At 38.6% G+C, this 23,381-nt stretch overlaps 4 protein-coding genes across 9 annotated transcripts; 2 read left to right on the top strand and 2 right to left on the bottom strand.

The window, feature by feature from the left end:
- Nucleotides 1-1,429: 1,429 nt before the first annotated feature.
- LOC119078705 lies at nucleotides 1,430-2,639 on the top strand. Its single transcript, XM_037186373.1, has 2 exons — nucleotides 1,430-2,239; nucleotides 2,306-2,639. The coding sequence occupies exons 1-2, from the start codon at nucleotides 1,561-1,563 to the stop codon at nucleotides 2,614-2,616; spliced, it is 990 nt and encodes a 329-aa protein (XP_037042268.1). The 5' UTR covers nucleotides 1,430-1,560; the 3' UTR covers nucleotides 2,617-2,639.
- Nucleotides 2,640-3,844: 1,205 nt separating this feature from the next.
- LOC119078701 (polycomb protein Sfmbt) lies at nucleotides 3,845-10,393 on the bottom strand. Of its 6 annotated transcripts, XM_037186366.1 has the most exons (10): nucleotides 10,188-10,370; nucleotides 9,538-9,685; nucleotides 8,730-9,141; nucleotides 5,944-7,023; nucleotides 5,625-5,874; nucleotides 5,179-5,549; nucleotides 4,993-5,097; nucleotides 4,917-4,919; nucleotides 4,618-4,805; nucleotides 3,845-4,561 (listed from the first exon to the last, which is right to left on the bottom strand). In XM_037186366.1, exons 2-10 carry the CDS (start codon nucleotides 9,673-9,675, stop codon nucleotides 4,259-4,261), a joined length of 2,850 nt encoding a protein of 949 aa, XP_037042261.1. In that variant the 5' UTR covers nucleotides 9,676-9,685; nucleotides 10,188-10,370; the 3' UTR covers nucleotides 3,845-4,258. The 6 variants fall into 6 exon arrangements, with proteins under 6 accessions (XP_037042261.1, XP_037042259.1, XP_037042262.1 ...); XM_037186364.1 differs by having other exon boundaries at nucleotides 4,618-4,919; nucleotides 10,188-10,393; XM_037186367.1 differs by lacking the exon at nucleotides 4,917-4,919 and having other exon boundaries at nucleotides 10,188-10,369.
- Nucleotides 10,394-14,944: 4,551 nt separating this feature from the next.
- LOC119078704 (UDP-N-acetylglucosamine--dolichyl-phosphate N-acetylglucosaminephosphotransferase) lies at nucleotides 14,945-22,483 on the bottom strand. The gene is made up of 5 exons (XM_037186372.1): nucleotides 22,093-22,483; nucleotides 21,907-22,021; nucleotides 21,628-21,841; nucleotides 21,220-21,460; nucleotides 14,945-15,595 (listed from the first exon to the last, which is right to left on the bottom strand). The coding sequence occupies exons 1-5, from the start codon at nucleotides 22,233-22,235 to the stop codon at nucleotides 15,103-15,105; spliced, it is 1,206 nt and encodes a 401-aa protein (XP_037042267.1). The 5' UTR covers nucleotides 22,236-22,483; the 3' UTR covers nucleotides 14,945-15,102.
- On the top strand, nucleotides 16,197-19,281 carry LOC119078703 (beta-1,4-mannosyl-glycoprotein 4-beta-N-acetylglucosaminyltransferase). Its single transcript, XM_037186371.1, has 2 exons — nucleotides 16,197-17,378; nucleotides 17,450-19,281. Exons 1-2 carry the CDS (start codon nucleotides 16,400-16,402, stop codon nucleotides 17,731-17,733), a joined length of 1,263 nt encoding a protein of 420 aa, XP_037042266.1. The 5' UTR covers nucleotides 16,197-16,399; the 3' UTR covers nucleotides 17,734-19,281.
- Nucleotides 22,484-23,381: the final 898 nt, after the last annotated feature.

The raw sequence follows: 23,381 nt of genomic DNA, 5'->3' as shown, positions 1-23,381 counted from the left end.
TAACCTTTCACAGACGACAAGTATACCAAAGCAGTTTTACAATCGAATCTACTACTTCTTCATTCGTTGAGTATTTTGTGATTTCAAATCTTCTACCTCATTCTTTTGTACATCAGTCAGAAATTCTCGATTTTATTTGTCGCTTCAATCGATAACAGATGATAGTCGTCACTAACAGGTTAATTCACTAGTTGCAGCTAGGAACTCTGATTCCTTAGAAACGGTTAGTATATGTTTTGTCGACAACGATGACAAAAATATCCGATTAATTCTGGCTAATGTTCTCTTATATTTATAGTAGAATGTAGTTTAGAAACTAGGGGTAAAATATATTACAATTTAGTACTTTTCTTCATAAAAAGACTGCTGTCACTCAATTATTTTTTCATGAACAAACTTCACTGTTGTGACATTTCATAAGAATGAACCAATGTGAAGTTGTTACACAAAAAAATAGTACAGTGAGATTGAAGTACTATAAAAAAATGTGGCGCCTCTACAGGCCAACCGAGTAGGCGAATAGCGAAATGTATGTTAACACAAAAGAAGTAAAAGATTTTATATCAAAAACTAAATGACCCTTTAAATAAGAGATGAAACAATTTTCTTCGATTTTGAGGACTTTTCTGTTGAAAATTTTTATTTTTTTTAAAACTCAAATCTTTTATTAAATGAGCAACAAAAAACCTCTCACAATAATGACGCAGCCAGTAAAAAAGCGATCTTTTCTAAAAAAAATAAATTTCATCCTGCTTTTCCCTAATGTGCCCAAAATACAGGCAAAAGAATCTCTAATTTCCAGAAATTTTCAAATGATTTTCTAACGATTTTATCAGGTTGAGAAGTCTACTTTATTAACCCATCGTCACTAAACGATTCGAAAAGATTACAACAAAGCTACCAATTATCGCTGGTGTACTGTACAGTGGGTGGTGAGTACTGAGCCCATGATTTACTTTACTGAAAGTGTATTGTCAAACTGAGATACAGTTCAAGGTTCAGAACCTTGATACAGTTAACCTTAACCAAATTCGTGACGCAATTTGCGTCTGCTGTTTTTCAGTGAAGTTATATAAGTGGTGGATCGGCTGTAAAACAGCTGAAGCAAATTGTGTCACAAATTTGGTTGGAGTTAACTGTAAGGTTTTATCTCTTATTAGCATTGTTGTATGAGAAGGGTATGGCCGCATCATACAAATGGGAAATCAATTAAAATTTGATGCTAAAATATACGGTGGCGCTATCATTTCTATACGAAAAATCGCTTCGCTCGTTTGATTAACATCCATTGTAACGTCACATCTAGTGACAAAAACAACCCAATTTATCAACTTGTTGCATAAATTACTATTATTAGCGAAAATGCAATGACTACTGGACGTGTTCTTTATTCGAGAAATTGTGCCGCCACAGTGCAGTGCAGACACACGTTTTTGTGACATATTGTTCGCTGAGTCACCGAAACGTTCAGTCGAAAAGAATCAGCTCTACAAAACATGCTGCAAATTACGACCTCGCATCAAAACCTTCTGACGAAGAAGAAAAAAGCAAAAACAATAAATGGACTTAAACGCTCGTCTTCAATTTATCGCTGCATTCGAGGAAGATCCTGTGGAGTTGACAATGGAATCATCAATTTTCGAATCTTATGTGCCGCGCATGTTGGGCTCTTGTAGCACACTAGTCAAAATGCCTGGCAATCCTCTTGATGTCAAAGCATTTAAAGGCTCTGTGAAGATACCTGGTCGAGCACCCTTTTTTCGTCAGCCTAAACTACCGCAACGTGTTCCAGCTGTTTCAAAGCCAAGAATGATTGTCGAACCAAAATATCCGTCATTGACACCGATACTTATGACAGCGCATTTTTCTGGTATCAATTTGAGACTGTACCACGTTGTGAGTCAAAGAAATTCCCTGAGAAAATTGGCGATGAACGACGAGGATTTTGTTGTAAACGTCGTTCGATTCGGTTCAACTTTATACCTCCGACGCTTCTTGCATTATCGTACGACGGACAGGAATAACATCGGATTTCGATTTGAAGAAATGTGCACTGGTAGCAGAGAAAATTTTGACTTTAATCAGTTGATCGATGGGAGAATTGGAGGATATAAAATTTTGATGATGGGCAAAGTGGAAACTATTCGGAAAGGAAGTGGTGAATCCATTGAGCTGAAGTGTCAAAAACATCGTGCGAACATGGCGGATAAAGTTGATTGGTGGCTTCAAGCCTACCTTAGTAAGTAATTGTACGACAGTACAATCGTGGCAATTTTGCTCATTCGATCGGACCATTTTCTTGCAGTTGGTACGAAAACCATCATTCATGGACGTCGTACAGACTCCGATGAGACGATAGTATCGTCAATAGAAGAATACGACAGGGAAACAATGTTGGGCCGGCCACAAAAGAATCTTTTATTCAATCGCTTGCACGGCGTTCTGAAATTTTTGTTTTCAAACGTGACTTCTGATCGTACGTTCATGTTACGCGGATACAAAGATGAAAGGGGACAACGTCGAATGCGATTGTTCGAAGTTATCGACAGTGTTGATAAGCAAAAATTGGAATTCATGACGAAAACGTTGATCGGTACGTTCACTGTGGATGGGTAAATTGACTTTCTATGTTAGGAATCGGAATCAGGGACCAAGAACTGAATTGAAAACAATCTTCCAGAAACATTCTTCAGCCTACAAGGACTTAGGCGATGGACTGGCAGTTCGATTCTTCAAACATTATTCTTGAGATTGAGAAGGTGATAAAAGGGAGAGATAGAGAGAGAGAGAAAGAGACGTGGAAATCATCTGTATAATTTTCAGATCGTTGTGTCAATTGCTACGCTGACACTTTTGTATAACAGAAATGTCGACTGGCTCCTCATGGTCTGCAAGTCTGACATCTTTCATTCCAGATTCCGATTCTCATGTCCTTTGAACGTTTCCGTTTCGTGGCCGTAAGCATCGAGCTATCCATCGACGTATTGCTCGATTGATAGCCGGTTATTTTCTCTACTTTCGTTCTCGTTCGTTTGTTTCAATCCTTTTTCCTGGGCTCTGGAGTGAGTTAGCTAGCCTCGACTCCAACCTCTTGTTCGACAGAGGACCGACCGCACTTATAAGCTTAGCACACATTTAAGTATGAGTTCTCAGGGACTACGACGGGGAAGTGAAAGGACATTTGATAGCTAACCTGTTGCACGCATGGCATTTACCCGGGCTCTCACCTTCCGCTTGTATACAGCCAAAAGCTGCACAATTCCCGGGCTATGCTGACGAGACCTTAACTGAAAACTAGGAGTCTTTCGGACACTCAATCTTAATCGTGCAGACTGTACAAGCTACAAGGTCATAGATGAACAAGGTCATAGATTAACAGGGTCATAGATGAACAGGGTCATAGATGAACAAGGTCATAGATGAACAGACACTTTCCGTGCTTGAAAGAAGAATTCTTCGGTCAATATTGCAGTAAATGTGGGAGGCAATATTCGAAGAAGATTCAACGAGCCCGATATAGACAAGTTCTTCAAAAGCAATCGATTAGGACGGCTCTGTCATGTACAATGGATTAGGAACCTGTGCCCTTGAAGCTGCTTATACGAATCCTTATGATAACCGCAACCCAGTAAGACCAAAACCTGGAAAAGGCAACACAGGGCTTTTCTTAAAAAGCCTCATACAACGACCGAAGTTCTTTTTCGAGCTTGTCCAGCCCTGATTTGAAAGCGCTAGGAGCGATCGGAAATTAGATGATTTCGAAATCAATAATAGACTCACCTAAGTTAGCAGCACGCAGTGTTTTCTTTGCATTTGTATCGAATGCTGCAATGAAACGACCCAATTTGCTTTCATATTTTTCATTTGTTTTTATTAAATATAGAAATTTACAATTCTGTTCGTTCTGAAAATGTAATTGCTAAAAATACGTGTTTGAAGTAAAATGTTCCACACCGAATCGGCCTGCGAAAACTGGGTCTATAGGCAAAATTCTAATTAGATCTAAACGAACACAAACGCCGGAATCAGTACAAATTATTTTGATTTCCCATTCGTGTACAGCACATACAACATTTTGTAGCTGCACTTTCCATTGTTGTTGGATGTTTAATGATTCGCATTTTTCGTCTGTGTTTGTGTGTGTTTTGTGTGGAAAACTTGTACCCGATTCACATTTAACTTTCTTTGTTGAACACATCATCATCCGACTCATCCATGCAAAGTCAAATTAAGAGGTGGTAGACGGGGGCGGAAAATATTATAAAAATTTCGCTTTTATTTGTCTAGATTGGTGTGGCCGCATTTTACTTCGCAACTGTTGAATTAAATCGAAAATCTTTAAAGCAGGTCCCACTTTCAGGCCTATCATTGTGATGATATCGTTATTTGTCAGTTTAAGCATTTTTTCCCCGGTTATGTCCTTGTTGATGAACGCATTCGCATGGGCCGGACAATCGTTGACCCGTAAAAATTCCGCCACATCGTCGGCCGTCCAATTCACGCAATCCACATCGGTCAGATCGGGAGATTCACTCAGGCGCGGTATGTTTTTGTCGATTTTCTGTGGAAGAGCGAATCGCTGCTTCATTGAGCCGAACCAAAGAGCGATAAATTTACCTTTTCTCTGTGCGGCGACGGTGATTTTAAAAACATTTCTGCGGTGATTGTGGGCGTTGGCGTTTTGGTCGGTGGTTCGGGTGTTGGTGGCACTGGCGTTGATTGTCCCGATAGCGAATACGAATATTCGTCTTCGTAGTCGTCGCTAAACTCTTCGAGTTCATCTTTGACACCTAAATTCAATCCACCTGTCGACGAATTTGTTGAGGATTTAATTGATAAGCGCTGCTGATCGAATATTTCTTTGTCTTTTTTAATGGTTGTATTCCGAGTGGTTAGATTGGCATTTGTGGTCTTACCCCCTAGCAAATGCACAAAGCACACGAATTCAGAAAAATAACAAAAAATTTGTGGGAAAATAATTCAGACTGTTACCGTTGTTCATTTTGACTTTCTTTTTCCGTCGCTTCCTCGTTCTCGGCGATATTTTCGGTGGGGCTGGTACTTTCGGCAGAATTCGCGGTCCTTCGAGCTTGTGTCCTGATGGATGAAAAAATCGATTTGGTTAAATTGAACCACCCAAAATCGTCGTCTAGCGACAACAAAAACAATTTTACTAACCGACAAGGACACACCATCCAACCGGATACATGTCCGGACTTTCACAGTCCAGCCACTGATCGTATTCGTCTTCCCATCCGTCGAAATGAACTTTTAACAGTCGACCGACCACCTTTGCTATGGTTGCAACACACACCAACCGCGGATCCATCAGATCCGCACACTCCAATTTCATTCCAACTGTGAAATTGTTCGGTGGTAATTCAACGTTGAATAAATGTTTTCCAGCCGCTACGCTGTTTGTTCGCTGCAAGTACGACTTCCAACTGAAGTTGCCATTTTCGTAGCCCCGCGGCAATGTCAATGTTATGCCGTTTTCGTCGCAGAAACCGGGCGGAAATATGCAGTGCGATTTTTCGTGGTAACAGAACCTGTACGGGGAAAAATTGAACCACAAATTTACTGGCCGGACTGTGCAATTAATTTTCGTTCGTTTTTGACTTTACCAGTCAGCTCCGGAGGCATCCGGATCATAAGAATCTATGCGAATCATCATGTAACCATACTTTAAGACAGCCATTACCGTGGCCACACAAATTGACGACAGATTTAGTGGATCAATGGCTTCCAGTTTCATGCCCTCACGGAAACTGGACACTTTTCCACCGAGGTAATATTCTTCAAAGGCAAAATTCATTTTGAACAGTTCAAATGCCGCGTCTTCTTCATAGGAATCGATGACTTGCTCTCGACCGGCTGTGGGACAAAGATTCGATTATGAGAAAGTGATTTTCGTGACTCTACCTCTCTCTCTCTTCCACTTACCAATCATTCGTTCCACATATTCATCCGGTGCGGATAAATTGTGTCCGACCAGTGTGGCCCAGCCGACCGGATGTATGAGCGACGAATCTTCATGGCACCAAAATCCATTGTCATCCGGCGGTGCATCAAAATATGTGACGAACAAACGTTTACCGACAATTTGTTGCACGGTCGCCAATTTCACTTGAGAAATGCGATTCTTGTCGACCACTTCCAGAATGAGTCCCGTACGAAATCTGGACACAAAACTGTCGCTGATTTTGCTGTAAAATGTCGATGGAAGCGTTCGGGCACCGGATAAGTGACGCACCAACAAATCTTTCCAGTCACTGTACTTTGTTTCGATTGATCGAGGCGGTATCAATGGCTTGCCTCTCGTCGCACACCAGCCCACCGGATGCACTTCCGATGAGCACAAGTTTATCCAAAAATCGTGTGAATCGTCATCGTCATAACCTTCGTAACGAAGTAGCGCTTTGTAGCCGCAGATGCGATAAACAGTTGCAACCCAAAAGGAATACGGTGTAAGACCCTGCATACCCTTATTATCACAGTCGGTATTTTCAACTTCAACTTTCATGCCGATGCCGATGTTCGACCACATGTCATAGCCGGGAGCATGCGGAAAGCAGGTCACATCTGCGGCATTAAAATTTGGATTGGCCTGCAACTGTGGCGTCCAGTCGTGGCTGTTGAAAAATACGGATGGCTTTCGTCGAATCGTCAATATTTTGTCGTCTTGAGGGCACGGCGATGGCAGCCGATGTCCTTTCGGTATTTGTGGCAACTCCTCTTGTGGCAATATGTCTTTGTATAGAACGCCGTCCTGGTTGGCGTTCGGCTGCGGCGTCATTTTAAAGCGATAGCTTTGCACTTGTGAATTGTTTGTTTGATTTTCGAAGTCAACGTCACCGGCCTCCATGTTGCCATTGTTATAGTCTGCATTCAGTGAATTCACGAACTGTTGCTTGTTATAGGTTTGGTCTATGTCGTTTCTGGCGCACGCCATACTACAAAATCTACGTTCTTTCGTATAAAATGAGTGTTTTACACCAATGGCACCACATCTTTCGCATACAGCTGCAAGCAGAGAGAGAAAAGAAATTTGGTTGTTGAAACGAACGATAACGGCGATTCAGAAATGGTTTGTCTTTCACAATATAGCAATAGCAAAGGCACAGAATTCCATTTTTAATTTAACTCGAAAGAGACAGCGTGAAGTATTTTGAAGATGAGCATCAAACAAACGACTAGCTACCAAACGATGATATTTTATCCGACATTTAGGAACGGCGTACCCTCAATTTTTCTGTACATTTTGGTACGCAATTTAGGGGTCAGTTAGGACGAGATGAACACAAATATTTTGGTTGGTCTCGAATAGTGTGTATTCGAAGTCAGAGGCACCGAGAGACATGAGAAATAATAAAATGTTTAACGTTGAACCAATACAGAATGAAAAATTATTCTCAGAATTCGAACCAAAAATTACAAAAATTAAAATTTAATTTGATGGAAAGTGTGGCAATGCTGAGGTGCTTGAAGCTACGGTAAGAAGGAAACAATGATCCGGGTCGAGGACAAATATGTTTAGATCATTTAGAGCATGAAACCAGAAGTTTTCCGAGAATTATCTGGGGTCGTGCCAGAAAAGGGTTTTCGAACCATACAATTTTGTACATCCGCCGTATCCACCGAAAATTTAACGTTTAAGGTTTTTGAGAAATTCTGACTCGGATTCCGTCAATGACTTTTTATGTGAGAAATCCATCGCCTAAGAATATCAATTAAGGAATTGGCAAAGAATGATGCCAGTCCCACCACTGTTAAAACACTCAGCCGATGTGAGGAGGAAAAACTTGCGGCATGTACTAATACGTGTCTGTATGTATACAATACGTGTGTGAGACGTGTATTGACTCACGCCTAACGTGTATATGATAAACGTACACAAAGTATTAGTACGCGGCACAGGTGTAACTCCCTTGCATCTTCTAACATATTTCTCTGTAGAGCTGATCCTGGGGAATAACAGAATTTAGTCGAATTGGTCGACTTATAGGTTTTGTAGGAAATGAAAAGCGGAAAAAATCAATTCTTTAGAAGGCCTTCGTGTGTTAAATATTTTCCAAAGAAAAATAGGTTATGCAGCCGGAGGGGTAATTAAAGTATTGTTAGAGTATGATTCATTTTGGAATTGCTGCGTTCACACCCGTAAGAAAGTTGTTCGTACAATTTAATCCTATGATACGGAGTTAAATGTACAGTAGAACGTGACGATTAGGCAATGAGCAGTCTTCATACTACACGATTGATTGTTTATAATTCGGAAACTTAAGTTATTGGTAGGCTTGGAAAGGGTTTGGAAGTTTGTGGAATGTGGATCCTCCTACCAAAATTACATCGCCACAAATATTTGGGACGGGACAACAAACAGATTCATCCATTTTTCGGAGTCCCAATACATACAGTTAATTCGAACTGAATAACAGTCGTAAAAATACCAGACACCTCTTGCTACGCACACTTCAGTGAAATGACAAAGTATTCGGTGCGTAACAGGAATGTGTACAAATGACTCATTTATCGGCGAATTTCGCCGTTAAGCAACAAACAATCGCGAAAATATTCAAACTTCTCATAATATGTCATTAGGACACAAGTGAAAACATAACGGGATGCAATTGCACGAAATGAATATGTACGAAAACCAAACGAAAATTCAACCGAAAAAACGTAAAAGAAAATCGAAAATAAAATAAATGAAAATTAAAAATCAAACGTACCCATGCCATCTCTTTGGATTGGAATAACAGAAGGATCTAAACATGGTTGGTATGCGATAGGCGTTTTCAAAACTAATCCGGGTCGTTTGACCGGTTTTATCTTTTTGCTGGTTTGTGTTGACATGGATTTCTGTATTGTGTAACTGTTGTTACTGTTATCCGGATCACTGTCGAATTGCGTATATTGTCCTTGGTCCATGTCCTGTTCCTCCTCGTACTGTTGCATACTGTCATCATCTTCACCCACATCACCGTACGCATCCAGTACGGTTTGTTGTTGTTGGTGCTGCTGCTGCTGCTGTTGGGTGAACTGATGCTGTGATGTGATCGGAAAAATATCGGGCGGTAATCTAGCAATTGGTCCGGGCGCTGTGGCAGCAGTATATTCGCTGACAATGCCCGGGTTCATTTCCTATGTGGAGAAAGCAATTGGCGAATGGGAAAATTGTTTTGATTTCAAGAAATTAATTGAGTTTTCGCTTGCAATTTTTTGAATAGAATTTTTGACAAAAATCTCGGCATCATTCGGCCTCCACTAGGTCCATCAATCACGAATGGCATAAATTCACGACACAAACTGAGTGAAATTTTATGATGAATTCAGTTGACTGAATTGTGTAGCCGCGAAGGTTTAACACTCTCAATCAAAGCAGTTGATAAATGTACACAAGATGCATGCGAATGAGTGAGAGATGAGGCATCACATCAACAGCAAAAATTAACCGAAGCACAATTTAAAGCCAAAAAGGAGTATAAATGCCTCAACAAGCAATAAAGAAAACAATTTTCCGTAATTCAAATAATTTACCATCGAGTGGGTTTGTGGCGTTATATCATCCATGACGGACATTCCGACTGATAGCATAGAATTGTCTTCCAATATCATTCGATCTGGGGCGAATTGACCCATCCATAGCATACCATTACCGTAGTCAGTTGGATTCATCTTACACTCGCTGGAAAGAATTATTTTTCCTTTTGTTACTAGAATTGGTGAATCAAAATTGATTTTCCTGTCAACAAATTCACTCATTTCACTTGATTGATGCAATTTTTTTCTAGTTATTTAAAAACACAAACAAAAGCTTTTCCATACACCGCTCTATTACGTACAAATATACGCAAGAAGAAGTATCGATTTTAAACACACAAATTTTTTTGTCAACATCAAAACAATACACAATCAGCCACCACTGATCCGCAGACCCACTCACTCATAATTCAGAATTTTTTTCTAAAATTTTGCACAAAATTTACGCGGAATCAGCGAGACACCAAAAAAGCTTTTGTCTGCATTTTCCAGAATTGAATCTACCAAAACAAAGGTACACAAGCTCTCGAAAAAAATACACCACACAATATGAATGGAATGCCAATCAAACACGCTATGCTCTTCACATCATCCCGTAATATTAAAAAAAAATTCAATGAACTTATAGTATTTCCAGGCGCACTTACTTTCTACAATGTTCAAATTGGCTCAAAAATTATTCAACCATTTTGAGATCGGTTGCGGCTTTAAACTTTCAACAGTTGATTTACATCCGTTTGATCGTGAATTTTATAAAAAAAATTAAATTTTTTCGAATCGTAAAAGGCCGACAATCGAAAATAAATTATAAACACTGTACGAACGGTCAACGTTGCCTAATTCAATGTCACTCTTTTCGCTCTTTTCCATGGGTAAAAAAATTAAATGAATTGGTTTAATGTCGTAGCAACGGCGGACCATTTAAAGTGTGGTATTGCAAACCATGCTTCATTATTGTGTAATATTTTTCGGCTTCGCCTCGGATTGGCAATCTGACATCTAGTGCTATAATATACCAGCATACGATTCTTGATACATAAATAACTATTATTAGGCTCACGACGTGAGTAGAGCCTAATAAAGTACTTTGCACTCGATGTCGTAAATAACAATTAGATATTAGGGTTATCATATCGCTTTAGATCGAAAGACAAATATACTACGGTAGCGGTTGGCTTCACTCTACTCAGCCAATTCGTACATTTGAAAGTGGTTCGACCACTACAGTAGCTAGCTAGAAAATGAATATTCTACAACAGTCTAATAATCACTATTCACGCCGTAAGTGCGGTCGAAATACAAAATCTTTCTCACGCAAGTCTTTTTAACGCAGCGCCATTTTCATACAAAGAAGCGTTGAAATGTATTCTTCGGTTCACTTTTTCATCGACTCATTCACTTAATATTCAAATTTAGGCACACTCACGGCGTGAATTCTAGTTCTCGAAAAAGTTACGTTTCTTATGCAAATTACAGCAGGGCTATCATCTGTTATCGATAAGTACTTCAGAATAAACGACAAAATGTGACTAATAAGTTAACTAATATGCATATGCTAAAATGAAGTAAAAGATTTGAAATCAGTCTCATGACAAAATACTCAGTTAGATTCCATAGTAAAACTGCTGATACGCTTGATTTAAATTTAGAAACGGCTATTAGTTATGTGTTATCGACAGCAGCCACAAGAATAAGCGTTGGTCTACGAATCATGTGCTTTTCATGTAGCAATATAAACACTTAAACAAGATTTTGTGTTAAGAACCAGTGGACATCATATTACAGGGTATCTAGTAGATGGCAACTTCTTGACTGTGACGTAAGAGAAATGGTGGCGACGCTGGTCATTTTAGATACAAATTTTATCCCATTTGTATGATAAGGTTGTACCCAATGAAAGTCTAGAACAGGTATGGTCGATCGGCGAATTCGTCTTAAACGCACTCACATTTTATGTCAAAATAATATGAAAATGAGTGCGTTTAAGTACGAAAATCAAATTTTTATGTCCTCCGGACGGACAATAGACCGACAATAGAACATACCTGTTTTACACTTTCATTGGTTGTACCCTGCCATATTTTGAATGCAACAACTTTTAAAGCTACATCGCGAGCGGAAACTAAATTAAATCATGCACTCAAAGTCGTGCTATCTAAATAGCCTCAATACGAACAACACACACTCTACGGATAATAGCGGCAGAGTCAAAATGACCCAAAATTATATCGGCTAAATTTGAAGTTTTTGGACAAAATGATGTATGTACATTATCAAAAATAAGGGGCACCATACATCACTTTTCGATTGGACCACAGGTACCACCCGGAACCACCTGGAACCACTTGCAAAAATCAAGCAAAATTTCGACTCTGCCGCTATTATCCGTAGAGTGTGTGTTGTCTGTATTGAGGCTATTTAGTGCTATCTAATGAGCGAACGGTTAATTGACACCGTAAGTGCGGTCGAAATTCAAAATGGAAAGTGCGTAATACTTTCTAACGCAGCGTCATTTTCATACAAGGAAGCGTTGAAAGTTACTTTTCGGTTCACTTTTTCATTGAATCGTTCACTTGAAATTCAAATTTTAGGCGCACTTACGACGTGAATTTCATTTCGATGTCAACGGAATCACGTCCAGTTGAAAATTATTTTCCTTGGTAGCACTTTTCTGGATGATGAGGGACGTCTGATACTACTGATTGAAGAAAACATTATAGGCAATTTAGTCTTCGGATTTGGTATCAAAGACGTATTTTAATCGACGTTTGCTCTCACGGTATTCGCTAAAATAATCTTTTTCGAACGGATGCATCATAAACGACAATCAATCAACAATTTTTATGTACAATTGTCGATGGAAGTGAGACAAAATGCACACCCTGACAAAACTTGGATGCACCTATATGCAGCCCGATATGTCAGAACAAATATAATACGGACATTCACAACAAGAAACCCATGGCGCTGATCGTCCTGATACACAATACCCACAACACCATTCATTTTCGTATGCAGTGTCACTACGGTCACTACCGGTCTCGACAAATCTGGTTAAAAAAAAATTCAAATGAAATTTTGAGTTTTGATTTTAAAATTTTGCATATTTTCTAACATCAAATATGGATCATTGTGGCCACTGGTTGCTAATTTTTGCCTGCTATTCTCTTGATTAAATTTGTCTATCTCTCAGATGGTCTTGTTTTAGGTGGTCTCCAGTACATGATCTTTTTGGTCCAACGTTCATCCGTCCGTTGTACAATATGTCCCGCTTAGCTCCAGTTTATAGATCCTATTCTTTCCATGAGTCCAAGCATAATCCGTCCCATGACTTTTTGTGCCACTCTCAATTTATTTTCGGATGCTTTACATTTCAGACTATTTGCCATTTTGCATTTAAAAATTAGCCTCAGATTTCCGAACGCTGCCCATGCAAGACCAACCCTACGTTTTATTTCTGCAGTTTGTTTGTCCAGGCCTAATTTAAATTTGTGTCCCAGTCCCACTTACACATAGCTGTCGACTCCAATAATTGTAATTGCAAACTTTGAACAATATTTTTAAAAAATTCAGAATGTCATTGTCGTTGACTGTGTCAACAAGGTCATCAGCTACTCAAACGGAAACGGAAACAGCGCCAAGAACAGAACAGTCAACACAGACCAATGGTGATGGAGAAAATCCAATTTTTCGCAATTTTGGTTCAGAGTGTTTTGTTCGAAGTTGTGAGGATTTGAATAATACCCACACGCATACTTCATTATTCACCTTTAATTTGTAAATATCTAAAAAGCCAATGTGAAATTTCATTATTAAGATAAATATAAAAATATAAAATTCAGCCTTATGTGTTTGTAACACGTTGAATTAGAGTCCCTGAGTAAGACCGGTGTCCTATATGCCAATTAAGAAAAAAATTGTCCATTTCTCGTCGCCGCCGTCTGTGAACATTAAAGCTAGAGTAAAACGCAATCAATTATAAAAGCTATTTTGCTATAGCTAGTTAGTTTTGCGCAATACATGTGAAATTGCCGATACGAGCCGAGTTCGGCAACACATCGTATGCGCAAAACCCACATTTACTAACGTGTTAGCAACAAGATTTTATGTACAGCAGTGGGATCCTCATTTTTTACAAGCGTCAATTTAGAGAGTAAAGAACGTAGCAGACGTACAAATACGTATACCTAGTGCGTCCGTAACCCTAGTGCGTCCGTGACATTAGTACGTCCCTAACCCTAGGGTCAACCTATTTCTTATGACTCCGTAACCCTACTAAAGTTTGTTCATCTTAGAAATGGCGCATAGCGCAATTTCGAAGCCCCGTACGAAGTACCCAAATTTAAAACTCTTTTACCAACTTCCATTTGGTATTCAATTACCTTTCAAACTTTGCCGAAGAAACAAAAGCTCTATCTGCCACAGTTTCGAAAATATACTAAAACTGGAAAATTGAAACACTTTGACAGCTGCCCGACATTTTTCACACATACGGCCTCCTTCTACTCACAAAACTCTGAGACTTTGCCGAAGAAACCCAAGCTCTATCTGCCACAGTTTCAAAAATTAGTATATAAAGTGGAAAATTGAAACACTTTGATACCCCCCGAGTAGTGGCCTCAGGCTAAGGACCCAAATTTAAAACTCTTTTACCAACATTCTTGTAATTCCTGAAGTTACATGCATAAAAAGTCACCTATCATTCTACGGCCGAGTAGCTCAAGCAACCCTCACTCTAAGGGCTATAGCTCATCACCTAATGAACCAATTTTCATGATTTTTTTTCCTTCTCGAAGCTGGGCTGACCTTTCATTTGCGGTGCAGTCTAAATTTTTCAAGATATTTGCCAAAAACCGTTGCCAGCCAAAAATATCACATTTCCGGCAGTATCTCCGGAACCCATCGACCGATTTTGCTCATCCTCGAACGGGACTTCACTTTTTCGACTACCTTTCAGGAAAAAAAAATTCATCGAACTCGGATTCGATTTACTCAAGTTATCGTCGGGACGGGCATTTTTTTCTTGCTGATACGTCATCTATCACCACGTAGAAATGCTTTGCCCTTACCAATTTTCTGCTTCGAATTCAACGTGTTACAAGCGACGGCAGAAATAAATAGTCCGCTCTAGCTAGCGTAGTTTTATAAAGGAAAATCCACGTTCAAACAAATGAAGTAAAAGATTTTGATTTTAGAGATGCAAATTTAGGAGTTGAAACTTGGTGGTTTGAACAGCTGCTATCCGAACAAAGACAAGACTCTGTAGAGATGTTCCATTATGATGTCGAGTTCATGGATGTTGATCGGTCCCGTTCTTTAGTACATATTCATTCCGATACAATATGAAATTTAATTGTTTTCCCGGATGTTATAAACAATATCTCAGAAAACAACGAGACAGCACTCGCCGTATTTTGATGATCAGCAGACAAGCTATTGCTCTTGATAGTGAAAGACAATTTTCCGTATTAAAATAAATTTTGGTTTTTAATGCAAAAGTTAATCTGTAATTTTAACAAAACGTTCAACAATCCATTTGACTTATTCACTTAGATATGCGAGCTATTCGTACTTATAAAAAAATTCAGCCAACGGATATCGAATAACAAACGCTAGAATCGAGCATAACACTTGAAAGCCCATCAAATACCAGGTTAATTTCCTCTCATGCGTCGGCCCAATCAGTCTAATCGTTAAATTAATTATCGTAAAATTATTTGCCGCAATCAGACCGTCTTTATCTTCACTCCACTGAATAATGCGCAGCAGCTTAAACAGTTCGAAAAAGAATTTACCGAAAATGTTTAAGTCACTACGATGGAACACCGTTTTACTGCATTCCAACAGGTCGGTGTCCGCATTGTACTTGGGCATTCGATGTCTCGGACATGGCACAAAGTGAAATAGTTGAGGAACGGAATACAGGAAATTCAATATCTGCGGCAGGAAGAACAGTAACACTGTTTTACTGAAGTGTCCCAAAATGCCCACCACTGCAAATGTCATACCGGATAAGTAGCAGAAGGTGTCGCCAACGAATACACGGGATGGATACCTGTCGATAAAAAAATTATTTTCAACTAATCAAAACAGAACCGATGATCTTTTGAAGGGTGGAAAATGTATGCGCGGACTCAACATTATCTGGATCCGGTAGTCTGTTTTTCAAAAGAATCCTACATTGTATCTGGTATGACGAAGGCTGCTATTTTAAAATACTTTCCCAATGTGAACGTGAATGTAGCTAAGGTCAAAGGTTAACTGATATCAGCTTAGAACGTGTAAGCAGATAGAATACTAGTTCTAACTTGCACAAGAGCAGCTACTTTAAGATCAACTCAACTGTGAACAGAGTGTATCATCTACAGTTCGACTATCTACAGACCATTTTAACCCAGCCGTAGGTGAAATACCACTGGCTTAGAAGCAAGCGAGACTTACATGAGATTGTGATTTGAAAATTATTCAAGAGAATGTAAGGACCGAGAATGTAAGGACTGGGAAATTTAAACATTTCAACTGCCCAAACAGTATTAAACATCCCTCTTCCTTTCACATTTTACCGTTAGGGATTTCTCAAGCGGTCAGCCTGTGAACGACACGAAACTCAACACTGTAACCCCCCTGGATATCGTTTGACATTTCTTCTTGGAAAATTTATTCTGCCAATTTCGTAGTGGGTATAAACTCGGGAAAAACACACACAAAAAGAACTGAATTAACACTCCACCCAAAAAAATTAACAAAAGTTGAACGACAGTCGCAGAAAAAATGTAAATGTCCGAAAAGAGCCACTGCCACAGATAATGGTCTTGTCCGTTGAAACTATAAAAGAAGTTAAATGAACTGCAACTACTAAATGTATTTGCTGGAACGAAGGATATGTGATAAGAAAGCCTTTCTATGGAGCATTTTTACGGTGCAACTGATCCTGATCGCTGCGGTTGTATTGATTTTTGGCTCTTGGAATACCAACGAACTGTTCGAAATCGACGGAAATGTGAAATTCGTGAAAAACTATTCCGAAAATGCATTCACAAATGGTGTTAGCGAACTGAGTCGCAGAAACAACGACGTGCGACGGATAGACAAAAATGGAGACTTCTCCAAAGAATTTATCAATTCGAGCTTAGAGGATGAGTCATTGTGCTTTCGTGATGGCATCGAGCCGGGCGACGACAATTCAATTTGCAAATGTAAATCCGATTATCACGGAAGAGACTGTGGCCAGCCGGAGGTTTTATGGCGTGCCTTTATGACATCTAAAATTCCATTAAATTTAGCGCTCCCGCGACGGGAACCGCACAAAATCATTTATTTCATACAAGCAACGATCATATCCATGGAAACGCTTAAAATTCAAATCATGGAACTGAATGAGATCGTGGACCTGTTCGTTCTATGCGACAGCAGTGTGACCAGAGACCAGTCGTTCCGGCTGAATGCCACCGAATTTCTGAAGCAAATGGACCGGAAAATTTTGGTTCTCAGCGATCGCAAGTGTACGCCGAAAGTGGTGTACAAGAAATTCAGACGGGGTGTGGGTGGTGAAAAGGGCGTCACTGCCGATGACGTAGTTTTGTTCAGCAACAGTGACGAGATATTGAACTGGCGAGCTGTGAAATACTTTAAGTGGTACGACAATTGGCCGCAACCGGTACGATTTCGTCTGAAATACACCGTTTACGGCTACTATTGGCAACATCCGCAGAATACAATCATCGGAAGTGCTGCCTGTCAAATTAGCATGTTGGAGGAAATATTCAAAGGTGATCCGGCACGGATGACAGCAACTAAAAAATCGGGAATGATTGTTGGGGATTTGAATTATGTTGGAGGTGACTATTAACGTTTGGGTTAAGGAACCGCAATTTTTAACATTTTTTTGTTTTTTTTTTTTGGTGGTTAGGATGGTTTTGCCAGTACTGCTATCATCCGTTGGAAATTGTGAAAAAATTGCTACAGGAAGAGAAAGACGTTTTTCTCGACGACAAAAAAGTGATTGACCCAACGTACATCGAACATTTGATTGGTAATGGTCTGTATGTGGATGGGAAAATCGGACTGACAAGACTGCATCGCTTTTCGGGTAAATGTTATGCTCCGGATTTTGTGTCGACAGGTTTGAGCTGGAGATACCAACATATCTTAACAAATGTGTACGCGACTTATGATGATTACGAAAATGAATGAGATTTAAACGGGAGGAAACAGAAATTTTTTTCTCACACTTGTGAATAGATAGATTGGAATTAATAATAAAGCAAACTTAACTTAAACAGGAGGAGCCGAATACGAAATTGAATTCTATTGGCAAACATCGAATGATCGAATTATCTCTCGAGCTTTATGGCGGCGGTTTTGAAATTGTTTTTTAGATACATTTTTGAAAATAATTTCAATTTAGTCTGTGATACGAAATTTAGTTTTAGTCATACACGTTTTCGAATTACGAGAAATTCTAATTTTTAACGAAAATGCAAACTCGTCCGCAAAGTTTGATGAATTTGGTGAACTTTTGCGCTTCCATTTTGTATAATTTGTAGTCATTTCGGTTTGATTCGATTTGGGATTTTCGTTATGATCGGCTTTCAGGTCAAGGTGTAGGTGCAGGGCTTGGCTTATCTTCAGAATTTATTTCGGGAATTTTTAAGAAATTCAGGAGGTTCAAGAATTTGAATTTTATAAATTCGATCATTTTCATGAATTTCAGGAAAGTTCTTGCAATTTGTAACATATGGAAATTCGTGAAAAAATTGCAAAAATGAAAAACCGCAGAAAGTTCCAGACTTTTCGAAGCGAGAACAATGGTTTTGATTTCAAAGATACTTTGATAAAGTATTCTAAGGATAATGGGTCTGGATGAAAAGAAAGTTTTTGGAGAAAGAAGGTTTTAGTGTCAAGCGCGAGGGGTCACGCACTTCGTCAAATTTAATCAATTTAATCCAAGAAATACATGATAATTCCATTTAATCCCTCGGTCAAGCGAGAAATTAATTTTTAGAAACGGCTTGTCATCTGTTATCAACAGTGATGACAAAAATAAGCGATGAACTGTGACAAGTATTGCCTTACATAGCAAAAAAATGTACAGTAAAACTATGAAGTTCAAGATTTGATATGCACCTTAACTTCAAACAAAAGAAGTAGTAGATTGAATCGTTGTACTAGCGATTCGCTTACCTCTTTAAGAAGATTAAGAATATTTTGCTTAAATTCGTGCAACCAATTTTAGGTTACCACAATACCAATAACAGGATCATTTATCAAAGAATTTTTCATCAGAATTCTCTAAGGGGAGTAAGGGACTGAGAAGTAAAATGCGATGTCATTGGCTGATCCAAATGAAGATTGATCTTGCATACTTTGAAGAATTTTGAATTTTGCTCTGATGATACATAAGTTCCCTTAATACTCGATTGCCTAAAATTGTCTACAAGTTCCAAAAACCATATTCAATTCGAATAGAAAACCGCGCGGTCTTCAAGAGCTTGCATTTTCTGACCTTTTGGATTTGAAATTTGACCCAGCTTTACTAGAGCACATCGCTTCTCTATTTTTGTTTTTTTTTTTGTAGCATGAGTATTTAGGACATATAATGACAATTTTTACTAACTCTAATTTCGAGATAAGGATTTTTTTGATGTACATAAAACAGAGGATGAGATTATTTTTTCTATCAAACAATTTGTAAATGGCTTTTATGGACGAAAGTGACGAATTAATAAGATATTTAAAAAAATGTAAAATGTGTTTTGTTGTATCTATCCTCGAAAAAAATTTCATTTGCAGCCTGTGCAGTCATTTCAATGACATTACATGTGCCCGATTAATCAAATTAATGTAAATCAAACGGGTAAGAGACAAAAACAATTCACTCCATCTAAAGATCGAAAATTGGTGATTAGAACAAAGCCTATGGTTAACGCTGTGGAAACAGGCTGAGCATAATTTGCTGACCATTTCTCACAAGTTTTCTGCAAGTTTCTATGTCAGAAGTGGCTCCTTTCATTGTAAGTATCAGTATATCAGCATATCATTATACCTCCATAACAGATAGTTTGAAAATTATATGTCTTCCCATTTATTTTTCAAATTTTGTTTTTCAGCGTTGGAAGGTTGTTAATAAGGACAGGGCAGGCATAGTGTGTATCACCTGACCGTATAGCATTGTTTGTGAGCTTTGAAGAGCTTTTGAAAGCTTTGAAGAGCTTTTGAAAGCTTTGAACTTGTATTGGATTCACTTGAACGCAATCTGTTTTTTGAAAAAAATTATTGGAAGGCTTGTCGTGCCAGAACAGTCAAATGTTCAAGTTTTTAACTAGTCTCGCACGATAGGACCTTCTAATCAAAGTTACGTGTGGGATTCTTTTGAAAAACAGAATCTTGAAATCGGACGCACTTTTTTACATATTCCCAATAAGGTATTCGACCCCAGAAGCCAAAGCCACTTCCAAAAAAAATTCTTCGAAGCTTGTGTGGCTAGTGTGAGGTGATCAATCGCCGAAAACATGCACTTTTATTACAAAAATTTATCCAGTCACACGAGCCGTACTATGTTGTGTGGGGTGTCATTAGAAAGGTAATTGCATGTACTTTCGGGGAAAATAGGGTCTTGTTGGGTTTAAAATTCATCCAAACTGAGATGTGTGCAGTTGACGTTTTCAACCGAAAAAAGACTGAAAACTTACACTTTTCTTACAGACATTTATCGAAGTACACGAAACGTTCATGGTCGTGTAACATACGATAAATTATGTGAAGTTGAAATGTTTAACTTCAACTATACATATCTCAGTGTGGACGAATTTTAAACCCAACAAGACCCTATTTGCCCCGAAAGTACATGAAATTACCTTTCTAATGACAGTCCACACGACCCTGTACGGCTCGTGTAACTGGAGAAATTTTTGTAAGAAAAGTGCAAGTTTTTGGTTTTTGATTACCTCGCACTAGCCACACAAGCTTCGAAGAATTTTTTTGAAAGTGGTCCGATTTCAAGATTCTGTTTTCCAAAAGAATACCTAATTACATTGTCACTTGGAACTAGCAACTTCATGTCGACACCAGTCTGGATTTTCTGGTAACATGCAACGACTGGGATCAAAAATAAAGGTCGTCGAGCAAATGTTTTTCGTATCGGGAATGTTTAACACAGTTCCAGGGCTCGACTGGCCATATGCAAATTCGGGCAATGCCCGAAGTGCTTTTTTATATCAATGAATGGCAACGAAAACCTATTCAAATATTTCCTCATACAACGCCGGGAAGACTTTTTCGAGCCAGTTCGCATTCTCTTCTAAATTGTGGACTCATACCATTTTCAAAAAGCACTTCGACAAGGAAATAATTTCTTCTAATTTATGCCTCTGAGTGGTGATCAAAGGTTTTCTAGACACTAGCTGTGTAGATTAAAAATACTATTTGATAATTCAGAACGACACGTCAAACATATTGCATCATCCTTGGATGACTCACCTAATACAAATTTGAACTATTGCCAAGGCACGAATATTCGATCCGATTTACAACAAAATTGACTCATGATAAGGAATTGCAATGCTAAGCACTGATTTCTACTCAGGCGAAGAGACATATTCAATTAATAAAAATTTCCTTTGTGCCACTTCAGCACATCCAAAGATAAAAAAAAGAAAGAAAAACAAAACCGAAACTTACTTGTTGTGTATCCACAAAGCTAAAGACGTCGTTAGATATGGCATCATGAAATACAGCGAAAATATGTGCGAATCCTGTTTGTTCAGTTTGTCGTTGAACATTTCGATACAGTTGAACAGTATAATGGATGATGCAATAACGATCGATTGACCAACTTCTAGTCCATTGATGCCAGCCAAAATGTTAATCGCATTCGTACAGAATACGGCCAGCATTCCCATGAACACGTAATACAGGAAACCTGCAATGAAAATGCTATTTTAGGGACAAAGGATCATTACTTGCTAATTTTGACCGCTAACGGTTCTCAGAAGCTAAATGTATCTTTCACTTGTGTAGTATGTGAGAAGTCACTTAAGCCAATTGTGATAGTTCGAGGAAATTCCATCCCCTTGATCATTGACTTACCAATGTTTAACGATGTTCCAACGAGCCCGCGAATAAAGTTCGGCATAATCACTGTGGTCAAATTGAAGTTAACGTAATATACCATCAACAGCGGCAGACTGGCAATCGTTGGTAGCAGAAGTTTGTGCCGCCATCGAAGATTGAGAACATCATCGGCGAAGCCCAACAAAATCATGCAGCATATGGATAAGAGAGCGGCAATAAGTTCGATGAACTAGTGGGAAGAATGTCCGTATTAGTTCTTCCAAATTTTGGTCATTTGAACCGTCAACAACTTACCTCATCCTGCGGAAATGTGTTGTCCTTCAGCCATGAATTTCCGAATGGGATCGGAATGAACAGAAAGAGTGTAACTAAGAATACACAGCCAGTAACGAGTCCCATTGCTTCCGGACTGAAATTGAAAGCGAATCAAAACATTACACCAGGGAACACTTCACGGACACGATTCTATTGGAAACATACATTTTGGGACGTGACCGCTTATTAAGGTCATGACCGAACAGATTCGCTTTTATGAACATGTCACTAAGTCCTGGTATCAATTGTTTCGTAATTACAAAAGCACATGCTGATAACAGTGCATTCACAATCAATGGAATATGCATTTTACTGGGATTTTCGTTGCAACGAGTAAGTAAATTCAAATTAAGAATTAAACTTAAAAATTTGTTCGACTGCTCTTGTCACTTTGAGCTGTATGTCAATAAAGACAAACAACGGCAACAGTTACAACTACTGAGGAATAATATCACATAATTCCTCTGTTTACGGTCGTCGTTACGTGGAAAAACTTGTTATCAAAATCGAATGTCTATATTGATACACATCATTGACAGTCTTGACAAGTAAATAACAATGCATCTAGTCTCCCCTCTCCAACACAAAACGTCAACCGGCATTGCAGTGTTTACAAAATAAAATACAAATGCCACTCGAATTCAAATAAAAGTGATCCTGCAGGTTCAGTAGAGAAAATTTCGGTAATATTATGAAACGCACTCAGATTTTTTTTTGAAAATGTTTGAGGTTGCCCGGGTTTTCTCGAATTTGACTTGGCTTTGGAAACTGTCCCTGCCTTTCAGATACGGATGATCAATTGTTATCGACAGTATTTTATGACAAAAGCCAGCGAAGTGGTTGAGTGTTTAATAAACCAGCGAGCTGGGTCTTTAAACTCGTAAATATTTTTACCTCCTATGTGCTGCGAAAGAAAAATTCACTCTCGCCGCACTTAAGAGGTAAAATAACTCACATAATTGTGCGTAAATCGTTGTTTTGACTCGTGTGGTTGTATGCTGAGCGGAAGGCGAACTCCACACTCGCGCAAGCTCTCGTATACGTACACGTCTTTTATATACAGCCTTATAGCAGTAATGTACTATAAATAATCAATTTTAACACTAATAATTTCAATGGTAACCACTGCCTGCCTCTGAATTTTTTTTCTCCTCAGGAAAATAAATTTAAGTAAATCGAGAAAATTTCACAAATTTTTCGATTTTCTTTGTTTTCTCAAATTCTAAAAGTTCAGGAAAATATAAATTGTTTCAAATTTTCCTAATTTTCTCATTTTCAAGAAAATTCATGAAAATTTAAGAAAAATCAAGAAAAAAAATTTAAAAGCAGGAGGTGATGTTAACCGACAAAACTATCCAATGTGTTGCGTTGACCATAGGTTATACCCATCATGTGAGATCTTAAACCGCAATGAGAAAGCGTTTCAAAATGATCTGTTCATAACGCATTCATCT

This window comes from Bradysia coprophila, unplaced genomic scaffold, assembly GCF_014529535.1.
Source record: "Bradysia coprophila strain Holo2 unplaced genomic scaffold, BU_Bcop_v1 contig_297, whole genome shotgun sequence".
NCBI lineage: Eukaryota > Metazoa > Arthropoda > Insecta > Diptera > Sciaridae > Bradysia > Bradysia coprophila.
This window is presented reverse-complemented; position numbering and strand designations above follow the sequence as displayed.